The sequence below is a fragment of the Panulirus ornatus genome, chromosome 9 (genome assembly GCF_036320965.1).
Source record: "Panulirus ornatus isolate Po-2019 chromosome 9, ASM3632096v1, whole genome shotgun sequence".
NCBI lineage: Eukaryota > Metazoa > Arthropoda > Malacostraca > Decapoda > Palinuridae > Panulirus > Panulirus ornatus.
In genome coordinates, this window is record NC_092232.1 from 26946816 (window position 1) to 26971368 (window position 24553).

General features: G+C 39.4%; 1 protein-coding gene across 3 annotated transcripts in view; it reads right to left on the bottom strand.

Annotated features, from left to right (window-relative positions):
• Nucleotides 1-5167: 5167 nt before the first annotated feature.
• Nucleotides 5168-24553, bottom strand: part of Start1 (Steroidogenic acute regulatory protein-like) — a 205624-nt gene continuing 186238 nt past the window's right edge. For all 3 annotated transcript variants that reach the window (XM_071664913.1, XM_071664911.1, XM_071664912.1), the window contains 2 exons: nucleotides 17034-17209; nucleotides 5168-7806 (listed from right to left, as the gene is read on the bottom strand). In XM_071664913.1, the coding sequence (XP_071521014.1) occupies nucleotides 7587-7806; nucleotides 17034-17209 (396 nt within the window). In that variant the 3' untranslated portion in view covers nucleotides 5168-7586. The remainder of the gene's footprint in view (nucleotides 7807-17033; nucleotides 17210-24553) is intronic.

The window sequence follows — 24553 nt, forward strand, 5'->3', positions numbered from 1 at the left end:
TATTGCAGTGGAATTTATTAAAAAAGGGGGTGACTGTATTGTGGACTGGTTGGTAAGGTTATTTAATGTATGTATGACTCATGGTGAGGTGCCTGAGGATTGGCAGAATGCGTGCATAGTGCCATTGTACAAAGGCAAAGGGGATAAGAGTGAGTGCTCAAATTACAGAGGTATAAGTTTGTTGAGTATTCCTGGTAAATTATATGGGAGGATATTGATTGAGAGGGTGAAGGCATGTACAGAGCATCAGATTGGGGAAGAGCAGTGTGGTTTCAGAAGTGGTAGAGGATGTGTGGATCAGGTGTTTGCTTTGAAGAATGTATGTGAGAAATACTTAGAAAAGCAAATGGATTTGTATGTAGCATTTATGGATCTGGAGAAGGCATATGATAGAGTTGATAGAGATGCTCTGTGGAAGGTATTAAGAATATATGGTGTGGGAGGCAAGTTGTTAGAAGCAGTGAAAAGTTTTTATCGAGGATGTAAGGCATGTGTACGTGTCGGAAGAGAGGAAAGTGATTGGTTCTCAATGAATGTAGGTTTGCGGCAGGGGTGTGTGATGTCTCCATGGTTGTTTAATTTGTTTATGGATGGGGTGGTTAGGGAGGTGAATGCAAGAGTTCTGGAAAGAGGGGCAAGTATGAAGTCTGTTGGGGATGAGAGAGCTTGGGAAGTGAGTCAGTTGTTGTTCGCTGATGATACAGCGCTGGTGGCTGATTCATGTGAGAAACTGCAGAAGCTGGTGACTGAGTTTGGTAAAGTGTGTGGAAGAAGAAAGTTAAGAGTAAATGTGAATAAGAGCAAGGTTATTAGGTACAGTAGGGTTGAGGGTCAAGTCAATTGGGAGGTGAGTTTGAATGGAGAAAAACTGGAGGAAGTGAAGTGTTTTAGATATCTGGGAGTGGATCTGGCAGCGGATGGAACCATTGAAGCGGAAGTGGATCATAGGGTGGGGGAGGGGGCGAAAATTCTGGGAGCCTTGAAGAATGTGTGGAAGTCGAGAACATTATCTCGGAAAGCAAAAATGGGTATGTTTGAAGGAATAGTGGTTCCAACAATGTTGTATGGTTGCGAGGCGTGGGCTATGGATAGAGTTGTGCGCAGGAGGATGGATGTGCTGGAAATGAGATGTTTGAGGACAATGTGTGGTGTGAGGTGGTTTGATCGAGTGAGTAACGTAAGGGTAAGAGAGATGTGTGGAAATAAAAAGAGCGTGGTTGAGAGAGCAGAAGAGGGTGTTTTGAAGTGGTTTGGGCACATGGAGAGAATGAGTGAGGAAAGATTGACCAAGAGGATATATGTGTCGGAGGTGGAGGGAACGAGGAGAAGAGGGAGACCAAATTGGAGGTGGAAAGATGGAGTGAAAAAGATTTTGTGTGATCGGGGCCTGAACATGCAGAAGGGTGAAAGGAGGGCAAGGAATAGAGTGAATTGGAGCGATGTGGTATACCGGGGTTGACGTGCTGTCAGTGGATTGAATCAAGGCATGTGAAGCGTCTGGGGTAAACCATGGAAAGCTGTGTAGGTATGTATATTTGCGTGTGTGGACGTATGTATATACATGTGTATGGGGGGGGGTTGGGCCATTTCTTTCGTCTGTTTCCTTGCGCTACCTCGCAAACGCGGGAGACAGCGACAAAGTATAATAAAATAAATATAATATATATATATATATATATATATATATATATATATATATATATATATATATATATAGACCAGACATATACATATATACGCATGTACATAATTCATAGTCTACCCTTATTCACTCCTGTCGCCACCCCACCACACATGAAATGACCACCCCCTACCCCAGCATGTGCGCGAGGTAGCACTATGAAAAGACAACAAAGGCCACATTCGTTCACACTCAGTCTCTAGCTGTCATGTATAATGCACCAAAACCACAGCTCCCTTTCCACATCCAGGCCCCACAAAACTTTCCATGGTTTACCCCAGATGCTTCACATGCCCTGGTTCAATCCATTGACAGCACATCGACCCCGGTATACCAAATTGTTCCAACTCACTCTATTCCTTGCACGCCTTTCACCCTCCTGCATGTTCATGCCAAGATCACTCAAAATCTTTTTCACTCCATCTTTCCACCTCCAATTTGGTCTCCCACTTCTCGTTCCCTCCACCTCTGACACATATATCCTCTTGGTCAATCTTTCCTCACTCATTCTCTCCATGTGACCAAACCATTTCAAAACACCCTCTTCTGCTCTCTCAAGAACACTCTTTTTATTACCACACATCTCTCTCATCCTTTCATTACTTACTCGATCAAGCCACCTCACACCACATATTGTCCTCAAACATCTCATTTTCAGCACATCCACCCTTGTCCACACAACTCTATCTATAGCCCACGCCTTCCAACCATATAACATTGTTGGAACCACTATTCCTTCAAACATACCCATTTTTGCTTTCCAAGATAACGTTCTCGACTTCCACACATTTTTCAACGCTCCCAGAACTTTCGCCCCCTCCCCCACCCTATGATTCACTTCCGCTTCCATGGTTCCATCCACTGCCAAATCCACTCCCAGATATCTATAACATTTCACTTCCTCCAGTTTTTCTCCATTTAAACTTACCTCCCAGTTGACTTGTACCTCAACACTACTGTACCTAATAACCTTGCTCTTATTCACATTTACTCTCAGCTTTCTTCTTTCACACACTTTACCAAACTCAGTCACCAGCTTCTCCAAATATTTAACAGATTCCTTTCACTGAATGCATATGATGAAAGACACAAGTCACAAGAAATTGTGATAGGAGAGATGGACTTCTAGGAATCTTACAACCTAAGCTGACATCTCCTCTGATTTTATAAAAGATTAATACACTGTTATCAAAATTTTTCCACAAACAGAGGAGCAGTAAAGCTTACAAAACAAAAAAAGAATTCTTAACTCTCTCCAAGATGTAATAAGACAAGTCAACCTAAAACTGGATTGAGTTAAAGATACAAAAATTATTTTGGTGAGGAATGGAAAGAAATGCTACACAGTAACCAGTCCTGATGAATCTCCAATGACAAACAATAGATGTTGTAACTGCATGTTTGTAACATTACATGCACTCACACTTGCACATGCTCTGCATTTTCTATCAAAAATACATGTAATAATTTGCATACCTCTACATTTGCAGTGATTATTTCACTTTACACACATGTTCCATGTTACTTTTCATCACAGCAGTTCTTTCCATCCTCTTTCATGTTCCTAAAATCACATTGCAAATACTTACCTCCATCAATTGTACTCTTCTATCCAATCTGCAAGTCACCAGTTTTGCTTCTAAATGTCCCTCCTTGTCACATCTACACACTTATGATATTCCTTCAATGTGCTCCACATTAATTTTCTGCACATCATATAATTATTATCATTACTCTGTTCCAATTACAATGTGCAAAATCAGGTAAATACAGCCTCTGCAACAACAATCATACACATCCTCATTCCAAATCCACTATTAAAATGAAATAAGACTTCCACATTTATAAAACATTCTTATTTTTCACTTTATACCCCAAGCTGATTTGTCACCAAAAACCAAGATCTCTAATCTGATCACTTGCATACACAAACAGCTTTCATTGTACACAAACAGCTTTCAATGCCTCCAGCCCCAGTTGCTTCTCTTAACATTCATCCTTTATTCTGTAAGCTTGCCAACTGTTATCTTTCTCATAACTGTAATGTACATCAAACTGGCAAAACATCATGTAACATTCTTTATTCCTTACATCTAATCCATGAAGGAAATTGAAGATAAGTCTGATATAAGCTCATTCATATATGCATAAACATTAAAAAACAGCCCTCTCCAAATAATGCCTTCCGAGCACAGAGTGGCAAGTTAGTCACTACATCTCATGAAACTGTGGTTATTAAAGTACAAAATGCATGATAACATCTAATACTGTTTATGAAATACAACAATGTATCAACTAAACTATGCAGCATAAGATGGTGTATTCCACTGTCCTACATGAATCTGTAGAATAATACATATCAAATGTGAGTTGCAATCACACTCAGTTCACTAAATATTATGTATGTTGACCAACATGCCTGACAGCTAGTGTGTGGTTTGTAAACAACTGACAATATCACATCAGTTTCATAGTACATTTTCTCTAGTCTTCATATGTAATTTTCTGTGGAAGGTTAACATAACCTTTCATTACACTTTCACACATAAACATTACAATATTGAGCAAGGTGGTATTTTTTTATCAGTTATGCTACTTCAATAATTCACAACACTCATATCTTCAATTTATAGTACAGTATCTAAACCAATTTACATACTTCTAGCCAAATGGCTGTTTGTGATGTAGTACAGCAGGGTTACATAAGCATGCTGAACTCTAAAGAAGTATTGTATCAGGAATTCATTTGCTCTCACAAGAATGCATCAATCCAACCATCAAAAACCTCTTCTTAAACCTCAAAACATTACATTTTTGTGATTCTAAAAGTCAAATTCCATAAAGCTTAGAATTTTCTGATTCACTTATAGCCTCATGCAATCCTTTTCTTTTCTATCTTAATATTCTTAAAACTTTATCACACATTTGGTAAAAGAATTATCTTACAAATTTCATCTTTAATAAAACATCAAGTGTTTATTTGACAAATAGCCTAGAGCTTTCTCATAACCAATGCAACAGTTATGCACAACTGTACATCCATCTGTCAAATATATAATCATTTGAGCTGTAAATGTCAAGGATTTATGGCATAACAACCATGTATCACATCAAACACTGTTACTCCTAACAACCATGCATAACTTTTTATCATGTTATATTATAGAAGCTGTGAAGAACATCTAATCAAACATAAAACATGCATGTCAGAGATGTGTTGGAATAGCAAAGTCATCTTAAAAGAGATGAATCAAAATCTTGTTTGTCCTGTATTTCACTTATCACTGACGGCAAGGATTACCTTGCATGTCCAACAAAATGCTATAAGAATAAACTAGATACAATTCTCTTTCTAATGTGACTCACTCATGACCCATTACTAACATCCATTTTTCCTATTCCCAGTATAGTTGGCCCAGGAAATGATGTCATCATGTCTAAAAAACTATAAATTGGAATGTGGTATCTGGCGACTAACAGACTCGCTTCATTTTCACTTTTATTTTTTGAGGTGGAACACAATTTTAAGAAACTGTAACATATATCATGAATGCTATAAGAACGAATCATGCAATTAAAATTCTATTAAGTTTTCAGACAAAATAATATGACACACCGGATTAATATTCAGGGACATTTAGGAATAATTTGAAGAGTTAAAACCAGACATGAAAATGAATGAGTATACATTAATTGTGCTAAACTGAAAAGAGTATCAAACAAAAATATTAACTGAAGTAACACTCATACCCACCACATTCATGCCATCTCTAATATGAATATGCAAGACAATTAATATCTGTATTCACAGTCTCAAAGGATGATGACGTAAGGCAGGAAAACAAATGTCAAATGAATAATTACTAATTAGCTTCCATGAATGCTTATTCAACTAATAATCATCTTGGAGCAACAAATGCCTTTCAAACTGCTCTAAAAGTAAAACAATTTATAAATAAGTTAATGAGCTACATGCAGCACATTCTACAGCTAAAAGTAAGTGTTGTTGGCTTGTGTTGCTGTAACATCTTAGGCTGTCTATCCTTTCATTTTCTGCAAACATCTTTATCTTCAAAGCATGAAATTGTGTTATAGCTCTTTTCATTTAACTACCCAACTGAAAGTCTTTTACCAGCAAATTTATGAGTGAATGCCAGAAAAAGGCATCCAGCCCACTGGGCACTAACTTGGTACTCACTAGGCCCCCATTCATATACCACCCTTAAGATGAGGCTGGGTGAACCATACAGAAAACAGAGACATCACTTCCCTTGCAATCTGTACAATAAATAAATAAAAACAATAAAAACTCTTCAGAGGATATACAAGCTTCTACATATGGAAGTTACTATCTTCAACAATAGTTCAATATTTGGAAAACTGCAAAATGGGACCACAGCATCACAGGTAAATTCATGGATTTAAACTGTATAGATTTTTTCTGAGAGTAAAATATGACATATACTTGTATGAAACATTCAATAATAATGCATACACCAAGAAATTATTGCTCAGCGTTAACGAGAAATGTTATCACACCTCGGATATACGTCTTATGACGTCAGGCATACGTCACATCAATTAACATGAACATAATCCTAAGAAACTGCTTCAGAAATTCAGGACCATGGTTAAACTAATGCCTGTTCATCTATATTCTTGGTTTACAGTCTATCCAGAACAAAAATATCCGGAAAAAAAGGGAAATGGAGCAACCTGAGAGTTGGACAACCTAAATAATCCAATATCCAGTTCACCATCAAGAAAGTCTGTGCAAAAGTCTTTAGCTCAACATGCAGATGGTAAATCTTTGCTAAACCTATGAGGGTATCACATAACAGGCATAAAAAAGGCCTCTTTACATAAGTCCTGGAAATGGATCAAGTTAACAACAATATATCTCTTAAAGTAATTCTCATTGGGAAAAACATAACAATAATAGAAATCTAGTTCTGGAACCTGAAGTGAGGAATCAGTGTATATATTTTTTGATATGTGCACAATTTCAGCAACATACTATAGCACAGGAATATCTACGACAATTTATGATGAAAATGCCATACAGAAGAAAATACTATGAAGCCACTAGTCTCTAAGTGGTGCCTATATTCCCTGGAGCTGGAAATAACAAGAAATCAGGATTTCTAAACCCACAGATTCTTTCAATCAAATATCAACAAGAATAAAGGTTTCTTGTTATTGATTACGTGGCACTTAACGATATTCTTAACATACAGCAGTTTTTTCTTGAAATACTTATCAAATATTAACACAAAAAAATGATTATAATAACTTTACTTTTACCATATTGTGGATTTCTGTAACAAAATAATTGTTTTAGGTTGGAACAATCAGTGCCCACTCTCAAGACTAAATGAACTTAACCTGTCATACCCTATCCTAACTAAATAACTCTGATGTAATAAAATTAATCTATACTGAGGATTACATTTTCTGATATGAGGTCCCTTCTCCCAAAGCAAACTTTTTAAGGAATCAGTGACAAAAAAATACACAGAAAAATTTGAGTACAGTGGTTTAAATTTTCACATAAAGAATACATACTTATATACAAGCCTGATATTAAGACAACTCATACTTTTTCATTTCTAGTGATCCTCAAACAGAACATGAGATGAAGTTTAATAATGGTACACACATTCTGACTTTCTTCACATTCTTAACAAACAATACATTTATAACAATATTAGAAAAGAAGTCTCATAGAGACATAACTAAATCATAAGACTACAACTATGAGTATCACATTGTAATGTCATGTTAAAATCATACACATATACTGAGATGATATTATACAAGTACTGTATCATAAAATCACTTTTCATGATACTAAAATTTATTTTTGTTACTTACACTACCGTCAAATAAAAGACACTGGAAAAAATTATCTAGCAGCCTGCTGCTGTGAACGCACTGCTTTCAAAGCTGGAGCATAACTTCGAAGGCAACTCATGAAGTCAGTCATAGCATGGGTTAGAGCCTGATCAATGACATACTGTGGAATCCAGCCTTTGAGATCAGTATCCAGAAGCCAATGAAAAGAACATTTCTTTGGAGCTTCCTCATCTGGCTGGAACACCCAACATCCAGGGCCATTTTCTCCCCTAAAAAGGAGCAAAGTCAAAGGAAACTTTCAAAAAGTATCAAATTATTTTAAAGTTAAAGTGTCTTCATAGTCTTAACAAAGCAATGGTCAGAAATTCATATAATGTAACGTTCTGGTAAAACTTTACGTAAGATTCAGATAAAACTGAAAAAAATTAAATAACCACGGTGACATCATGCACCCCTGCTGCAGATCCATCTTCACCTAGATCCATTCACCTTCCTCTCTACCTACTTGCACACATTTTACTTTCTTGATTAAATCTCCTCACTGCTTATATCAGTTTTCCTCCCATACCACATATTCATAAACTCAAAGCATCTCTATAATCCCTAACATACACTTTCTCCAGATCCATAAATTCCTCATAAAAATCCTTCCGTTTCTCTAAATATTTCTCAACCACATTCTTCAACACAAAGACCTGACCCACACATAATCTACCATTCCTAAATCCACAATGCTCTTCCTGAGTCTGATGCTCTGTGCATGCCACCAACCTCTCAATCACCATTCTCCAATACAATCTATCATGTACATTTATGAAAATCATATCTTTGTAATTTGAACACTCACCTTTGAACCCCTTGCCTTTAAATAATGACACTATACATTGCATTCAGCCAATCCCCAGGCATGATTCAGCATACATTGAAAATCCTAACTTACTAGTCAACAACAGTTACCCACTTTCTTAAGAAATTCAACTGCAATACCAATCACCCTAACAGCCTTGCCACATTTCATTTTGTCTCTTCAAAAAACCACTTGCAATGAATCTCTCACTTCGCATAACTCCCCAACCCAAACACCCTACATCTGCCATCCTATCATTAAACAGATTCATCAATTCTTCAAAGAATTCACTATGTCTCCTCTTAACCTCATCACTGCCTGTTACTACTCTCCCATTTGCTCCCTTCAACAATGTTCCCATTTGTTCTTTTGTTTTTCTCACATTATTCACCTTCTTCCCAAACATATTTTCCCTAGTTTGCTGATAGTCACCCACAACAACTGTCATTCGCCCTCTTTTTCCACCACTGTACCTTCCAAATGACCTTCTGTCACTTTCTCTTATGTCTCCCAATCATCCACACTTTTCTTTCACTAGCAACTACTTTGTCACCTAACCACTCATTACTCTTTCTCACCTGCCCATTTTCCACCTTTTCCTTCCCCCAACTACATCCCATCCCTCACCTACTCCCCTAACTTCATTTAAGTCTAACCTTTTACCAGTATGATGGCAAATATTAGAACAGCATTCAATCAAAGAACATCTTGGGTGAAATAAATAATGCAAAAGAAAAAGAATGTAGAAACGAATCCGGGCTCCACAGGTGCAAACCCTAAGGTTACAGGAAAAGGGGACAATGAGAGGAGGAAAAAAATTCCTGAGCTCAGCTGTCTAAAAGAATCAGGAGGTATAACAGTTAATCCTCAAAAGGGTTCCACACAGAAAGTGTGAAAAGTATCAGCTAGATGAATGTCTTTGCTCCAATCCTTGGAGGTGGGGGACATGTGCAGATAGCTTAAGAGAACATTGACCAAAATAATAATTGTAGAATAGAGAGACTGCAGCAACACTACAGTATAGAGAAAGGGTTGATTGAAGAGAGAGGTGGAGGAAAAACCACCTAAGAAGTGAAAACAGTACTCCATACAAGGGAATATAAAACTGCTATGGATATGAAATAGCAGCTCACAAGAGAAACTTTAAAAGAAATTATGGTATCTATACAGCAATCCCAGTTTCAGGGAAGGTTATGTGGGGTTGGACAGAGTGAAGGATATGGTTGTGCTTAACAATCTAATGTTATTCTAAGGTTGAACAGTGTTGTCTTGATGTTCAGCAGAGCCAAAAATATGATTCTTAAAGTTACTGTTTCCCCATTCTAAGATGTTGCACAGGTCTCAACTGACAGGAAATAAGTTCAGTATGAAAGAGAGAATGAGCATTAGATGGAAGAGGAGAAGGACATTAAACTGAAGTGTATAAAAGGCAATCATCATATGAATTAATAGGGATAAAAGAAGGAAAGACAAGATCATTTTCTGAGAGAAGAAAGAGAGAAGGAAATAGGATAACCATGATGATAGGCTGGGAGGGATGAAATCAATCCATCAAGGACCATTGCAATGGAATAACCAGAGAGGAAACTATGCATTAGTGTACAAGGAGACTGAGAAAAAACAAAGGAAGGTAGTTTAGAAAGTCCCATCTTATGCCACTCCTGTTAAATACCTTGGTGATGCTGAAGGCCACCACAAACATTTCAATCAAAATCCTTGAGAGAGGAGACACAGGGTTGAGTCATATAGGGAAGATCACTAGCAGACCTATATGGATAAGAAAATGTTTGGTAAACTATTCTCAACATCTATCAGACCTAAACTGGATAATGCTTCTAAATTCTAGTCTGTGCATCAAAAGAAGTATAGATTTAACAAAGAGAGTCAATAAAACGTAACTGAATTATGAGAACTGAGCTACACTGAGAAGCTTAGGGATACAAGTTTGCTCACTACACAGGTGAGAAGGGATTTGGGTGACCTGATTACAGTCTTCAAGTTTCTACCTCAGTCTGATGATGATGATGATGACAGTGAACAATTCTTGAAGAACTGCAATGGAGTAACCATCAGTTATAAAAAGAAGTTAGGCAAGAATGTTGTTGAAAAGAATTTGAAAAAGTATTGACTTAATGTCAGGGTGGTGGATGGCTGGAATAGACTAAGTAATGAAACTCTGAATGTCAGCACTAAGAAAATGTTTAAAACAGTACTTGATGGTAAATAGCATTCATCAAATGAAGTACCACAAATGTGAAACTCTTTTCTCACACTGTACAAATAAGCAATTACACCCAGAGGTATGCACACATGAGAAAGGTGAAAAACAAGGAAGACTGCATTAAGTTACAAGGGGACCTAAACAGACCCCAGAGGTGGTCTGACATATGGTTGATGAAATTTAATCAAGCAAATGTGAAGTAATGATGATGGGACAGAGTTAAAGAATGATGGGACAGAGTTAAAGAAAGCCTCAATATGATTATCATCTAACATGAATTATCTTCAAGATTCTGTGAGTGTGAAGGAATAGGTAGTCAACAATTTCCCTAACTTATCACCAAAGCCCCACATCAAGACACTAGTCAAGGGGACAAAATAACTTTTGGCAAATATTAGAATAGCATTTCAATATATGAACAAAGAAATATTCAGCAAGCACTTCATATCCTACATAAGTGCCAAAACTAGAATATGCTTCTTAGGTTTCATCATCGCACCTAAAGAGGCACAAAGAGTTAATGGTCCAGAATAAAGAGTTGACTTACAGGGAAAGGCTAGAGTGTTTAAATTTCCCCATCTTGCAAGACAGAAGAGTGAGGGGTGACCAGATCACGACCTTTGAGTTTCAAAACAGATTAATGATGAACAGAGAGGACACTTTTTCAAGAGATTTAGGGAGAGAGCAACCAGAAAACATAACATGAAATTAGGCAAGAAACTTGCTATAAAACATGTAAAGAAGTACCTTTAAAGTAAATTAACCTCTCCATCTTTCTCCACCAACAGCAGTGTCCCTCAAGGTTCAGTCATGTCTCCTACACTTTTTCCTCCTTTTTATCAAGGATTTCTGTCTTCCACAAATTATCCACTCATATGGTAATGACTCAAAATTGCATTCCTCCATATCTTTCAATTCTGCTCCTTCTTCTCTCACTTGATCTGCATCATGTTTTGATACAGCTTCTTCAATAAATTCAGACTTGAACAGGATATCTCAGTAGGGTAAATGAAATCTGGTTATGTTTAATGCCTCCAAGATCAAGTTTCTACAGATCTATCTAACGAAAATTCCTTACAACTTTCCTCTCTCCTTTGCTAGTTCTGTAATTCCACCTCTTAACTCAATGACAATTCATATTAGTGTAACATCCACTCAATCTTGGTAACCCCACATTAATGAAATACCTAAGTCAGCCCAAGAAACTGGGAGTCCTATTTAGGTGCCAAAATTCTTTTCTTTTGAACAGTTGCTCCACTTATGTAAAGTACTAGTCCATCATTGTGTGGAGCACTGTTCCCAGATCTGGGATGGTTCTTGCTTTGCATCCCTAAATGAGAGTTAAAGGGAATCTGACTTTTAAACTTTCCCAGGCTACCTTCAAAACTTGATCTGCTTGCTGCAGTGCTAGTTCACTTTCCCTCTTCTATAAGTATTACTTTCGTTTATGCTCCCAAGAGCTGGATGCTTGTGTGCCCCTATCTCTAGTGAGACCATGCAATACTCGGCAAGCTGCTGCATTACGTGATTAATGTGTGGCTGCTGGCAGCTAAGGGATGGGCCATTTTGATAGTAGTCGCTTTCCCTATACCTTGGAGCTCTGGATCTCTTTACCATATCATGTCTTTCCACATAACTATGACTTGGCACATCTAAAAAGACAGATTTTTCAATTCCTCCAAAACTCATGAACACTTTTCCCTTCTTTTTTTTCTTTCATTAACCTCTCTCTATATTTCATTAAGGCCTGGTTTTGATGTGGACTTTTGTCTGAGACTGAAGCCTCCAACATGAAAATAACAGAGGACTGGGGGGGGGGACGCAACAAGATGACTGAGGAAATGGTTTATGCTCATAGCAGACATAAATTAAGAAAGCTGTATGATAGTAAAGAATATTCAAAAAGGAAGATCCAAGAAAGTAACCCCCCAATGCGGTACAAGTAGTTAATCACGTATATCTAGTGTAAAGAAACACTAAGCAATCTCCGAAGTAATAAGAGTTCATAGAACAGACCTGTTCATTCAATAAAGCATTAGCCTATTAATGTTGCTTTGACACACAATCTGAATATAATAAGCATCTATACCCAGCGACTGCAAAATATCTATTTACCAATGGCTACAGAAGAAATTTCCCTACATTGCAACATTCAGGAATATCCCCCTGTTCTATAACGACTGCTAAATCTGGATTCTTTTATGCCTCAGACAAATGATCTCATAAATATAGAGACAATGTTTTAGTATCTTAGATACTGTTATTCAAATAACTGTTTTGATTTTGACCTTTTACTGACTTAGTGTTGCCTATATTTAAGCCATCTACTGCAGAACACTTTTCTATCGATTTTCGTAATTTCTATAACACTTTTCAATCAATTTTCGTAATTTCTATATCAAATTATAATTTTTCCTATTCAGTAAGATTTTCGAGGAATTTTACCATCAGGTACCATCAGCTTCTTTTAATGTTGAAACTGTAATAAAGATCATAAAAAGGACACATTCATACTTTTATTTCTTGTATATAATTGACACTTAGAGAATCAGCCAGAAAATTAACTGTGCAATGAAAGGGGTGATATCAAATACTCGTCAAACTGCTGTGTCAAATCATTTCTGTGTGGCCTTTACTTGCTTACAAAATGTCCATAAACATAAGAAAATACTATACTACTACTCATAGTGTTCAAACTGCATTAACTATGAACACAATTTTCTTTCCATACCTGCTTGCTTTATTCTCATCTTAGATAGGTAGCACCAGAAACAAACAAAAAAAATGTCAGTTCATGAACATTCTAACTTTTTAATGTGCTTGATTTTTCAGTTACTGAAGTGATATGGAATATCATATACATGGCTGAGGTAGCTGAACAAATATAAGGCTACATACATTTTTTTATATATTCTTTTTTTTATTTTCATACTTGTTTACCATTTCCCTGGGGATAAAGGAGAAAGAGTACTCTTCACATATTCTCTGTGTCGTACAGGGTGATTAAAATGGGCAAGAGCAGGGGGCTGGAAACCCTCCTCCCTTGTTTTTCAATTTCTAAAAGTTGGGAAATAAGAAGGAGCCAAGTGAAGGGTGCTCATCCTCCTTGGAGGCTCTGATTAAGGTGTCTGAACATGTGTGGATGTAACCATGATGAGAAAGAGGGAGAGACAAGTTGTATGTTTGAGGAGAGGAACTAGAAAGTTCTAGCTCTGAGTGAAACAAAGCTCAAGGTGATAGGGGAAGAATGGTTTGGGAATGCCTTGGGGCCAATGTAAGTTAGTATGAGGGGAGGGCAAGAGGTAAAGAAGGGTAGCATTTCTGCTGAGGGAGGAGTTGTAGATATGTGTGAGAAAGTGTAAGAAAGCAAGTCCTAAGCTAGTGAGGTAGCACCAGAAACAGACAAAGAAATTACTTAAATCACTTACATCTGTAGTTGTTAAGTAAAATGCACCAAAACCAGGGCCCTCTATCCACAACCAGGCCCTGCAGAGCATTCCATGGTTTCCTCTGACTACCAACAGTTTGTTACCCCATGTATACCATATCAAACCAGTTTACTCTATCCCATGCATGCCACACACCCTCCTGCAAGTCCAGGCCTGATCATTCAAGTCTTCTTTTTCTCCATTATTATTATCAACATAAACATCATTTTCATGTGTATATACATGTGTATGTGAGTGGATTGGGCCATTCCTCGTCTGTTTCCTTGCGTTACCTCACTAACGTGGAAGACGTAGGTTAAGTATAATAAATAAATATAATCATAATACTATTATCATTATTAGTATAAGGAGAAGAGGGAGAACAAACTGAAGATAGAGGGATGGAAAGAAAGAGATTTTGAGTGTTTGAGATAGACTATACAGGAGGGTGTAGACATGCAAGGGATAGAGTGCACTGGAGCAATGTAGTATACATGAGGACAACATGCTGTCAATAGACTGAATCAAAGCATATGAAGTGGTTAGGGGAAACCATGCATAGGTCTGCAGAGCCTGGTTGTGAGCAAATGGGGCTGTCCTTCACCTGTTCCTGGTGCTACCTTGCTAACATGAGAAACTGTGAACAAATATGAAAAATATTATCATCTTTATTACTTTTATGTGATTCCCAGACTACTTTCATGGAGCTTCTGCAGCTTTAAGGCTGAGTGCCACATGGAAGGTGGATAAGGTAACTCTTTTGGGACATTAAGTTGTACCATTTGCATCCACTAATGACAATGTCATTGAATGTGACTTCTTGCTTACGGAGATTCACTTTCAAGCAAAGTCTTAGAACACCCTCTATGAAGATATATCTGTCTATCTTTGATGCAAACTACCTTTGGAAGCTCCCTCAAGAGGGTGGCCATGGCAATTGAGTCTCCATACCTGATGAACTTCAGTGCTGCTTCTTAGCCTTTTAGTGCCTCACCCTTAACAGGCCACCAGCAGAGGGCAAATCCAGCACTGTGTTTCCAGAGGCTCATACCTAATGTTCCTACCTACTGCTCACACCTAAATGTTCCTACCTATTACTTCTGCCTAGTGCTCCTGTCTAATGTTCATACCTACTACTTCTATCCATTGCTCCTACCATTTTACCAAAAGGCTGGGATAGCATATAGAACACACTGCAGGAAAATCTACAATTATGAAGAATTAGTTTTGTGAGTTAAATGTTGTCAAGTTTATGTGTGACAAGGAGAAATTGTATGTTTGTGGAGAGAACACCAGTAATCCAAGTGTGGGTGAAGCAGAAAGAAAAGATAGAGTGCAACATGACAACCAGTGAAATGCTGTCAATGACACTCCTGACAACCAAGCCAGAGTACCGAAAATGTACTTCCCTGGTAGGTGGCTACCTACCAACTACTACCTACCTGAAGACAGAAAGCATTGTGAATATAAAAGTGTATAAAGCAACTCTGAATTATCTATAATTATATATTTATATTATACTATGTCGCTGTCTCCTATGTTAGTGAGGTAGCACAAGGAAACAGATGAAAGAATGGCCCAACCCACCCAAATACACATTTATATTCATAAACGCCCACACACGCACATATACATACCTATACATTTCAACGTATACATACATATACATACACAGACATATACATATATAAACATGTACATATTCATACTTGCTGCCTTCATCCATTCCATTGCCACCCCGCCACACATGAAATGGCACTCTCACTCCCCTTCGCGCACATGCGAATTAGCGCTAGAAAAAGACAACAAATGCCACATTCGTTCACACTATGTCTCTAGCTGTCACGTGTAATGCACCGAAACCACACCTCCCTTTCCACATCCAGGCCCCACAAAATTTCCATGGTTTACCCCAGATGCTTCACATGCCCTGGTTCAATCCATTGACAGCACATTGAACCCAGTTTATCACATAGTTCCAATTCACTCTATTCCTTGCATGCCTTTCACCCTCCTGCATGTACAGGTCCCAATCGCTCTAAATCTTTTACACTCCATCCTTCAACCTCCAATTTGGTCTCCCACTTCTCCTCGTTCCCTACACCTCTGACACATATATCCTCTTTGTCAATCTTTCCTCACTCATTCTCTCCATGTGACCAAACCATTTCAATACACCCTCTTCTGCTCTCTCAACCACAACCACACTCTTTTTATTACCACACATCTTTCTTACCCTTTCATTACTTACTCAATCAAACCACCTCACTCCACATATTGTCCTCAAACATTTCATTACCAACACATCCACCCTCCTGTGCACAACCCTATCTATAGCCCACGCCTCGCAACCATATAACATTGTTGGAACCACTATTCCTTCAAACATACCCATTTTTGCTCTCCTAGATAATGTTCTCACCTTCCACACAATGCTCAAAGAAACTTTGCTCCCTCCCCCACCCTGTGACTCACTTCCGCTTCCATGGTCCCATCCGCTGCCAAATCCACTCCCAGATATCTAAAACACTTCACTTCCTCCAGTTTTTCTCCATTTAACCTTACCTCCCAATTGACTTGTCCCTCAATCCTACTGAACCTAATAACCTTGCTCTTATTCAAATTCACTCTCAGCTTTTTTCTTTCACACACTTTACCAAACTCAGTCACCAGTTTCAGCAGTTTCTCACCTGAATCAGCCACCAGCGCTGAATCATCAGTGAACAACAACTGACTCACTTTCCAAGCCCTCTCATCCACAACAGGCTGCATACTTGCCCCTCTCTCCAAAACCCTTACATTCACCTTGCTTACAACCCCATCCATACACAAATTAAACAACCAGGAAGACATCATGCACCCCTCCCGCAAACCAACATTCACTGGGAACCAATCACTTTCCCTCTGAATTATGTGCCCTGAAATTTCCTTTCAAACTGTCAATATAAAAGTAAAACCCTGACTCTGCTAATACAAAGGAGTGAGATTCCATTAACTTACCGGACAATGTTCTTCTGAGGTGGTTCATCCTTGCAGATAATAGAAATAACAGCACACACCCAGCTATCGTCAATCTTCTTCCAATGCCGCACACAAACAAAATCTCTAGCACTGACAATACCTCTAGGGCCTTCTGCTGCTACCTGGTACACCACATCAGTGCAACTGTCTATTTTCTGTGGAGGCAAAATCATGAACATAGTAGTCTTACTCATCAACATAATTAAGAAGCACGGTATATCTATACAGGATACATATACAGACACACACACACACACACACATATATATATCTTTTTCTTTCTTTCATACTATTCGCCATTTCCCGCATTAGCGAGGTAGCGTTGAGAACAGAGGACTGGGCCTTTGAGGGAATATCCTCACCTGGGCCCCTTCTCTGTTCCCTCTTTTGGAAAAAAAAAAAAAAAAAAAAAAAAAAAAAAAAAAAAAAAAAAAAGAGTGAGAGGGGAGGATTTCCAGCCCCCCGCTCCCTCCCCTTTTAGTAGCCTTCTACGACACGCAGGGAATACGTGGGAAGTATTCTTTCTCCCCTATCCCCAGGGATAACATATATATATATCATAGGGTGGGGGAGGGGGCGAAAATTTTGGGAGCCTTGAAAAATGTGTGGAAGTCGAGAACATTATCTCGGAAAGCAAAAATGGGTATGTTTGAGGGAATAGTGGTTCCAACAATGTTGTATGGTTGCGAGGCGTGGGCTATGGATAGAGATGTGCGCAGGAGGATGGATGTGCTGGAAATGAGATGTTTGAGGACAATGTGTGGTGTGAGGTGGTTTGATCGAGTAAGTAACGTAAGGGTAAGAGAGATGTGTGGAAATAAAATGAGCGTGGTTGAGAGAGCAGAAGAGGGTGTTTTGAAATGGTTTGGGCACATGGAGAGAATGAGTGAGGAGAGATTGACCAAGAGGATATATGTGTCGGAGGTGGAGGGAACGAGGAGAAGAGGGAGACCAAATTGGAGGTGGAAAGATGGAGTGAAAAAGATTTTGTGTGATCGGGGCCTGAACATGCAGGAGGGTGAAAGGAGGGCAAGAAATAGAGTGAATTGGAGTCATGTGGTATACAGGGGTTGACGTGCTGTCAGTGGATTGAAGCAAGGCATGTGAAGCGTCTGGGGTAAACCATGGAAAGCTGTGTAGGTATGTATATTTGCGTGTGTGGACGTGTGTATGTACATGTGTATGGGGGGGGGGGTTGGGCCATTTCTTTCGTCTGTTTCCTTGCGCTACCTCGCAAACGCGGGAGACAGCGACAAAGTATAAAAAAAAAAAAAAAAAAAAAAAAAAAAAAAATATATATATATATATATATATATATTTTTTTTATTATACTTTGTCGCTGTCTCCCGCGTTTGCGAGGTAGCGCAAGGAAACAGACGAAAGATATGGCCCAACCCCCCCCCATACACATGTATATACATACGTCCACACACGCAAATATACATACCTACACAGCTTTCCATGGTTTACCCCAGACGCTTCACATGCCTTGATTCAATCCACTGACAGCACGTCAACCCCGGTATACCACATCGCTCCAATTCACTCTATTCCTTGCCCTCCTTTCACCCTCCTGCATGTTCAGGCCCCGATCACACAAAATCTTTTTCACTCCATCTTTCCACCTCCAATTTGGTCTCCCTCTTCTCCTTGCTCCCTCCACCTCCGACACATATATCCTCTTGGTCAATCTTTCCTCACTCATCCTCTCCATGTGCCCAAACCACTTCAAAACACCCTCTTCCGCTCTCTCAACCACGCTCTTTTTATTTCCACACATCTCTCTTACCCTTACGTTACTCACTCGATCAAACCACCTCACACCACACATTGTCCTCAAACATCTCATTTCCAGCACATCCATCCTCCTGTGCACAACTCTATCCATAGCCCACGCCTCGCAACCATACAACATTGTTGGAACCACTATTCCTTCAAACATACCCATTTTTGCTTTCCGAGATAATGTTCTCGACTTCCACACATTCTTCAAGGCCCCCAGAATTTTCGCCCCCTCCCCCACCCTATGATCCACTTCCGCTTCCATGGTTCCATCCGCTGCCAGATCCACTCCCAGATATCTAAAACACTTCACTTCCTCCAGTTTTTCTCCATTCAAACTCACCTCCCAATTGACTTGACCCTCAACCCTACTGTACCTAATAACCTTGCTCTTATTCACATTTACTCTAAACTTTCTTCTTCCACACACTTTACCAAACTCAGTCACCAGCTTCTGCAGTTTCTCACATGAATCAGCCACCAGCGCTGTATCATCAGCGAACAACAACTGACTCACTTCCCAAGCTCTCTCATCCCAACAGACTTCATACTTGCCCCTCTTTCCAAAACTCTTGCATATATATATATATATATATATATATATATATATATATATATATATATATATATATATATATATATATATATATATCTTTTCTTTCTTTCAAACTATTCGCCATTTCCCGCATTAGCGAGGTAGCGTTAAGAACAGAGGACTGGGCCTTTGAGGGAATACCCTCACCTGGCCCAATTCTCTTTTCCTTCTTTTGGAAAAAAAAAAAAAAAAAAAAAAAAAAAAAAAAACCGAGAGGGGAGGAATTCCAGCCCCCCGCTCCCTCCCCTTTTAGTCGCCTTCTACGACACGCAGGGAATACGTGGGAAGCATTCTTAATCCCCTATCCCCAGGGATATATATATATATATATATATATATATATATATATATATATGTGTATATATGATACCCTCCAACAGCCCGGATCCGAACTCATTACGTTTTGCGTAGCAGTCGAGATCGCTAACAGCTAGGCTATGATAGTCCTTGATAGGAAAATAACTATTTGACCACAAGCAATCAAATGCCCTCTGTCTCACATCCATGAGCAACGGGGTCTACACTGGTCAAATCCTGTCAGGCTCACATTACCAGCAGCTAGCACTTTACAGAAACCTTAGGGTACAAACTTGTTGGTATATGGACATGTTTGTACGGTAGATCCCGTTGCTCATGATGTGAGCTGAAGGGCATTCGACTGCCTGCGATCAAACAGTTATTTCCCTTTAAGGGATAATCACAGCCTAGCCATTATGATCCCAACTACCACGCAAGAGGTCCTGGGTTCAAATCCTGGCTACTGGAGGGTATTACGTGTTCTATGAAAGTAAGCATTCATGTGCACTATATTCACTTATATATATATATGTATACATATATCTTTTTTTTTTTCCAAACTATTCGCCATTTCCCGCGTTAGCGAGGTAGCGTTAAGAACAGAGGACTGGGCCTTTTTTGGAATACCCTCACCTGGCCCCCTCTGTTCCTTCTTAACGCTTAATATATATATATATATATATATATATATATATATATATATATATATATATATATATATATATATATATATATATATATATATATTCTATTTTTATTTATTTATTTTGCTTTGTCACTGTCTCCCGCGTTTGCGAGGCAGCGCAAGGAAACAGACGAAAGAAATGGCCCAACCCACCTACATACACATGTATATACATACACGTCCACACACGCAAATATACATACCTATACATCTCAATGTACACATACATATATACACACACAGACATATACATATATACACATGTACATAATTCATACTGTCTGCCTTTATTTATTCCCATCGCCACCTCGCCACACATGGAATAACATCCCCTCCCCCCTCATGTGTGTGAGGTAGCACTAGGAAAAGACAACAAAGGCCCCATTCGTTCACACTCAGTCTCTAGCCGTCATGCAATAATGCCCGAAACCACAGCTCCCTTTCCACATCCAGGCCCCACACAACTTTCCATGGTTTACCCCAGATGCTTCACATGCCCTGATTCAATCCATTGACAGCACGTCGACCCCGGTATACCACATCGATCCAATTCACTCTATTCCTTGCCCGCCTTTCACCCTCCTGCATGTTCATGCCAAGATCACTCAAAATCTTTTTCACTCCATCTTTCCACCTCCAATTTGGTCTACCACTTCTCCTCGTTCCCTCCACCTCCGACACATATATCCTCTTGGTCAATCTTTCCTCACTCATTCTCCCCATGTGCCCAAATCATTTCAAAACACCCTCTTCTGCTCTCTCAACCGTGCTCTTTTTATTTCCACACATCTCCCTTACCCTTACATTACTTACTTGATCAAACCACCTCACACCACATGTTGTCCTCAAACATCTCATTTCCAACACATCCACCCTCCTGCACACAACTCTATCCATAGCCCACGCCTCGCAACCATACAACATTGTTGGAACCACTATTCCTTCAAACATACCCATTTTCGCTTTCCGAGATAATGTTCTCAACTTCCACACATCCTTCAAGGCTCCCAGGATTTTCGCCCCGTCCCCCAACCTATGATTTACTTCCACTTCCATGGTTCCATCCGCTGCCAGATCCACTCCCAGCTATCTAAAACACTTTACTTCCTCCAGTTATTTATTTATTTATTTTGCTTTGTCACTGTCTCCCATGCCTGCGAGGTAGCGCAAGGAAAAAGACGAAAGAAATGGCCCAACCCACCCCCACACACATGCACACACACACACACACACGTCCACACACGCAACCACACACACCCACACATCCCAAAGTACACACATATATACACACACAGACACACACATATACACACATGCACACAATTCACACTGTCTGCCCCTACTCACCCCCATCACCGTCCCGCCACACACGGAATAACATCCCCCTCCCCCCTCATGTGTGCAAGGCAGCGCCAGGAAAAGACAAAAAAAGGCCCCATTCGCTCACACTCAGTCTTCGCTCACACTCAGTCTCCAGATGTCATGCAATAATGCCCGAAACCACAGCTCCCTTTCCACATCCAGGCCCCACACAACTTTCCATGGTTTACCCCAGACACTTCACATGCCCTGATTCAATCCATTGACAGCACGTCGACCCCAGTATACCACATCGATCCAATTCACTCTATTCCTTGCCTGCCTTTCACCCTCCTGCATGTTCAGGCCAAGATCACTCAAAATCTTTTTCACTCCATCTTTCCACCTCCAATTTGGTCTCCCACTTCTCCTCGTTCCGTCCACCTCCGACACACATATCCTCTTGGTCAATCTTTCTTCACTCATTCTCTCCATGTGCCCAAACCATTTCAAAACACCCTCTTCTGCTCTCTCAACCATACTCTTTTTATTTCCACACATCTCTCTTACCCTTACATTACTTACTCGATCAAACCACCTCACACCACATATTGTCCTCAAACATCTCATTTCCAGCACATCCACCCTCCTGTGCACAACTCTATCCATAGCCCACACCTCACAACCATACAACATTGTTGGAACCACTATTCCTTCAAACATACCCATTTTTGCTTTAGGAGATAAAGTTCTCGACTTCCACACATTCTTCAACGCTCCCAGGATTTTCGCCCCCTCCCCCACCCTATGATTTACTTCCGCTTCCATGGTTCCATCCGCTGCAAGATCCACTCCCTGCTATCTAAAACACTTTACTTCCTCCAGCTTTTCTCCATTCAAACTTACCTCCCAACTGACTTGACCCTCAACCCTACTGTACCTAATAGCCTTGCTCTTATTCTCATTTACTCTTAACTTTCTTCTTTCACACACTTTACCAAACTCAGTCACCAGCTTCTGCAGTTTCTCACATGAATCAGCCACCAGCGCTGTATCATCAGCGAACAACAACTGACTCACTTCCCAAGCTCTCTCATCCACAACAGACTTCATACTTGCCCCTCTTTCCAAAACTCCTGCATTCACCTCCCTAACAACCCCATCCATAAGCAAATTAAACAACCATGGAGACATCACACACCTCTGCCGCAAACCTACATTCACTGAGAACCAATCACTTTCCTCTCTTCCTACACGTGCACATGCCTTACATCCTCGATAAAAACTTTTCACTGCTTCTAACAACTTGCCTCCCACACCATATATTCTTAGTACCTTCCACAGAGCATCTCTATCACTCTATCATATGCCTTCTCCAGATCCATAAATGCTACATACAAATCCATTTGCTTTTCTAAGTATTTCTCACATACATTCTTCAAAGCAAACACCTGATCCACACATCCTCTACCACTTCTGAAACCACACTGCTCTTCCCCAATCTGATGCTCTGTACATGCCTTCACCCTCTCAATCAATACCCTCCCATATAATTTACCAGGAATACTCAACAAACTTATACCTCTGTAATTTGAGCACTCACTCTTATCCCCTTTGCCTTTGTACAATGGCACTATGCAAGCATTGCGCCAATCCTCAGGCACCTCACCATGAGTCATACATACATCAAATAACCTTACCAACCAGTCAACAATACAGTCACCCCCTTTTTTAATAAATTCCACTGCAATACCATCCAAACCTGCTGCCTTGCTGGCTTTCATCTTCCGCAAAGCTTTTACTACCTCTTCTCTGTATACCAAATCATTTTCCCTAACCCTCTCACTTTGCACACCACCTCGACCAAAACACCCTATATCTGCCACTCTATCATCAAACACATTCATCAAACCTTCAAAATACTCACTCCATCTCCTTCTCACATCACTACTTGTTATCACCTCCCCATTAGCCCCCTTCACTGAAGTTTCCATTTGCTCCCTTGTCTTATCCACTTTATTTACCACCTTCTAGAACATCTTTTTATTCTCCCTAAAATTTAATGATACTCTCTCACCCCAACTCTCATTTGCCCTCTTTTTCACCTCTTGCACCTTTCTCTTGACCTCCTGTCTCTTTCTTTTATACATCTCCCACTCATTTGCATTTTTTCCCTGCAAAAATCATCCAAATGCCTCTCTCTTCTCTTTCACTAATAATCTTACTTCAATTTACTCCTCCCCTTATGGAAAATTTTGGTTAACATATGAAAATCATGTTCATACAAAGTTATTTAACAATGTTAAATCTAATGAGACCCAACACCACACCTGAAAAGAACAGAAATTTTTTATACTGGTTTCACTCACACAAAAACTAACTTTAAATGTGACTTTTGGCATGGATGAGCTATAAAGGCATGTGTATGTAACCAACATGACACTTCCAGGAGTGGACAGGTATCATTTGGTAATGAAACTGCTGAAGAAAAGTGCTATCTTATTTCCAAGACACTAACTTTTAAATTTAAACGATAAAATTTCAAAAACATCCTGCTCATCTACTAAGAAACCAGTGTTTGCACATTCATTTTAATCCTCATTTTGCAGTTATGAGAAAACATGTCTACCACTGTTTGCATAAAAACAAGAAAAAAGAAATAAAAACACATCATATCCTTAAGAAGTTAAAAACATGAATGCAGAACTATGAAAAATGGGAAAATGAATCCTTTATCCACTTATAATTTGCCATGATGAAATTTTGAAATTAGCCTCTGGGGGATGCTGACCTGGGTCTGTGTGTAGCAAGGGAGGAAGGAGAAGCAAGAAGAGGGAGCCA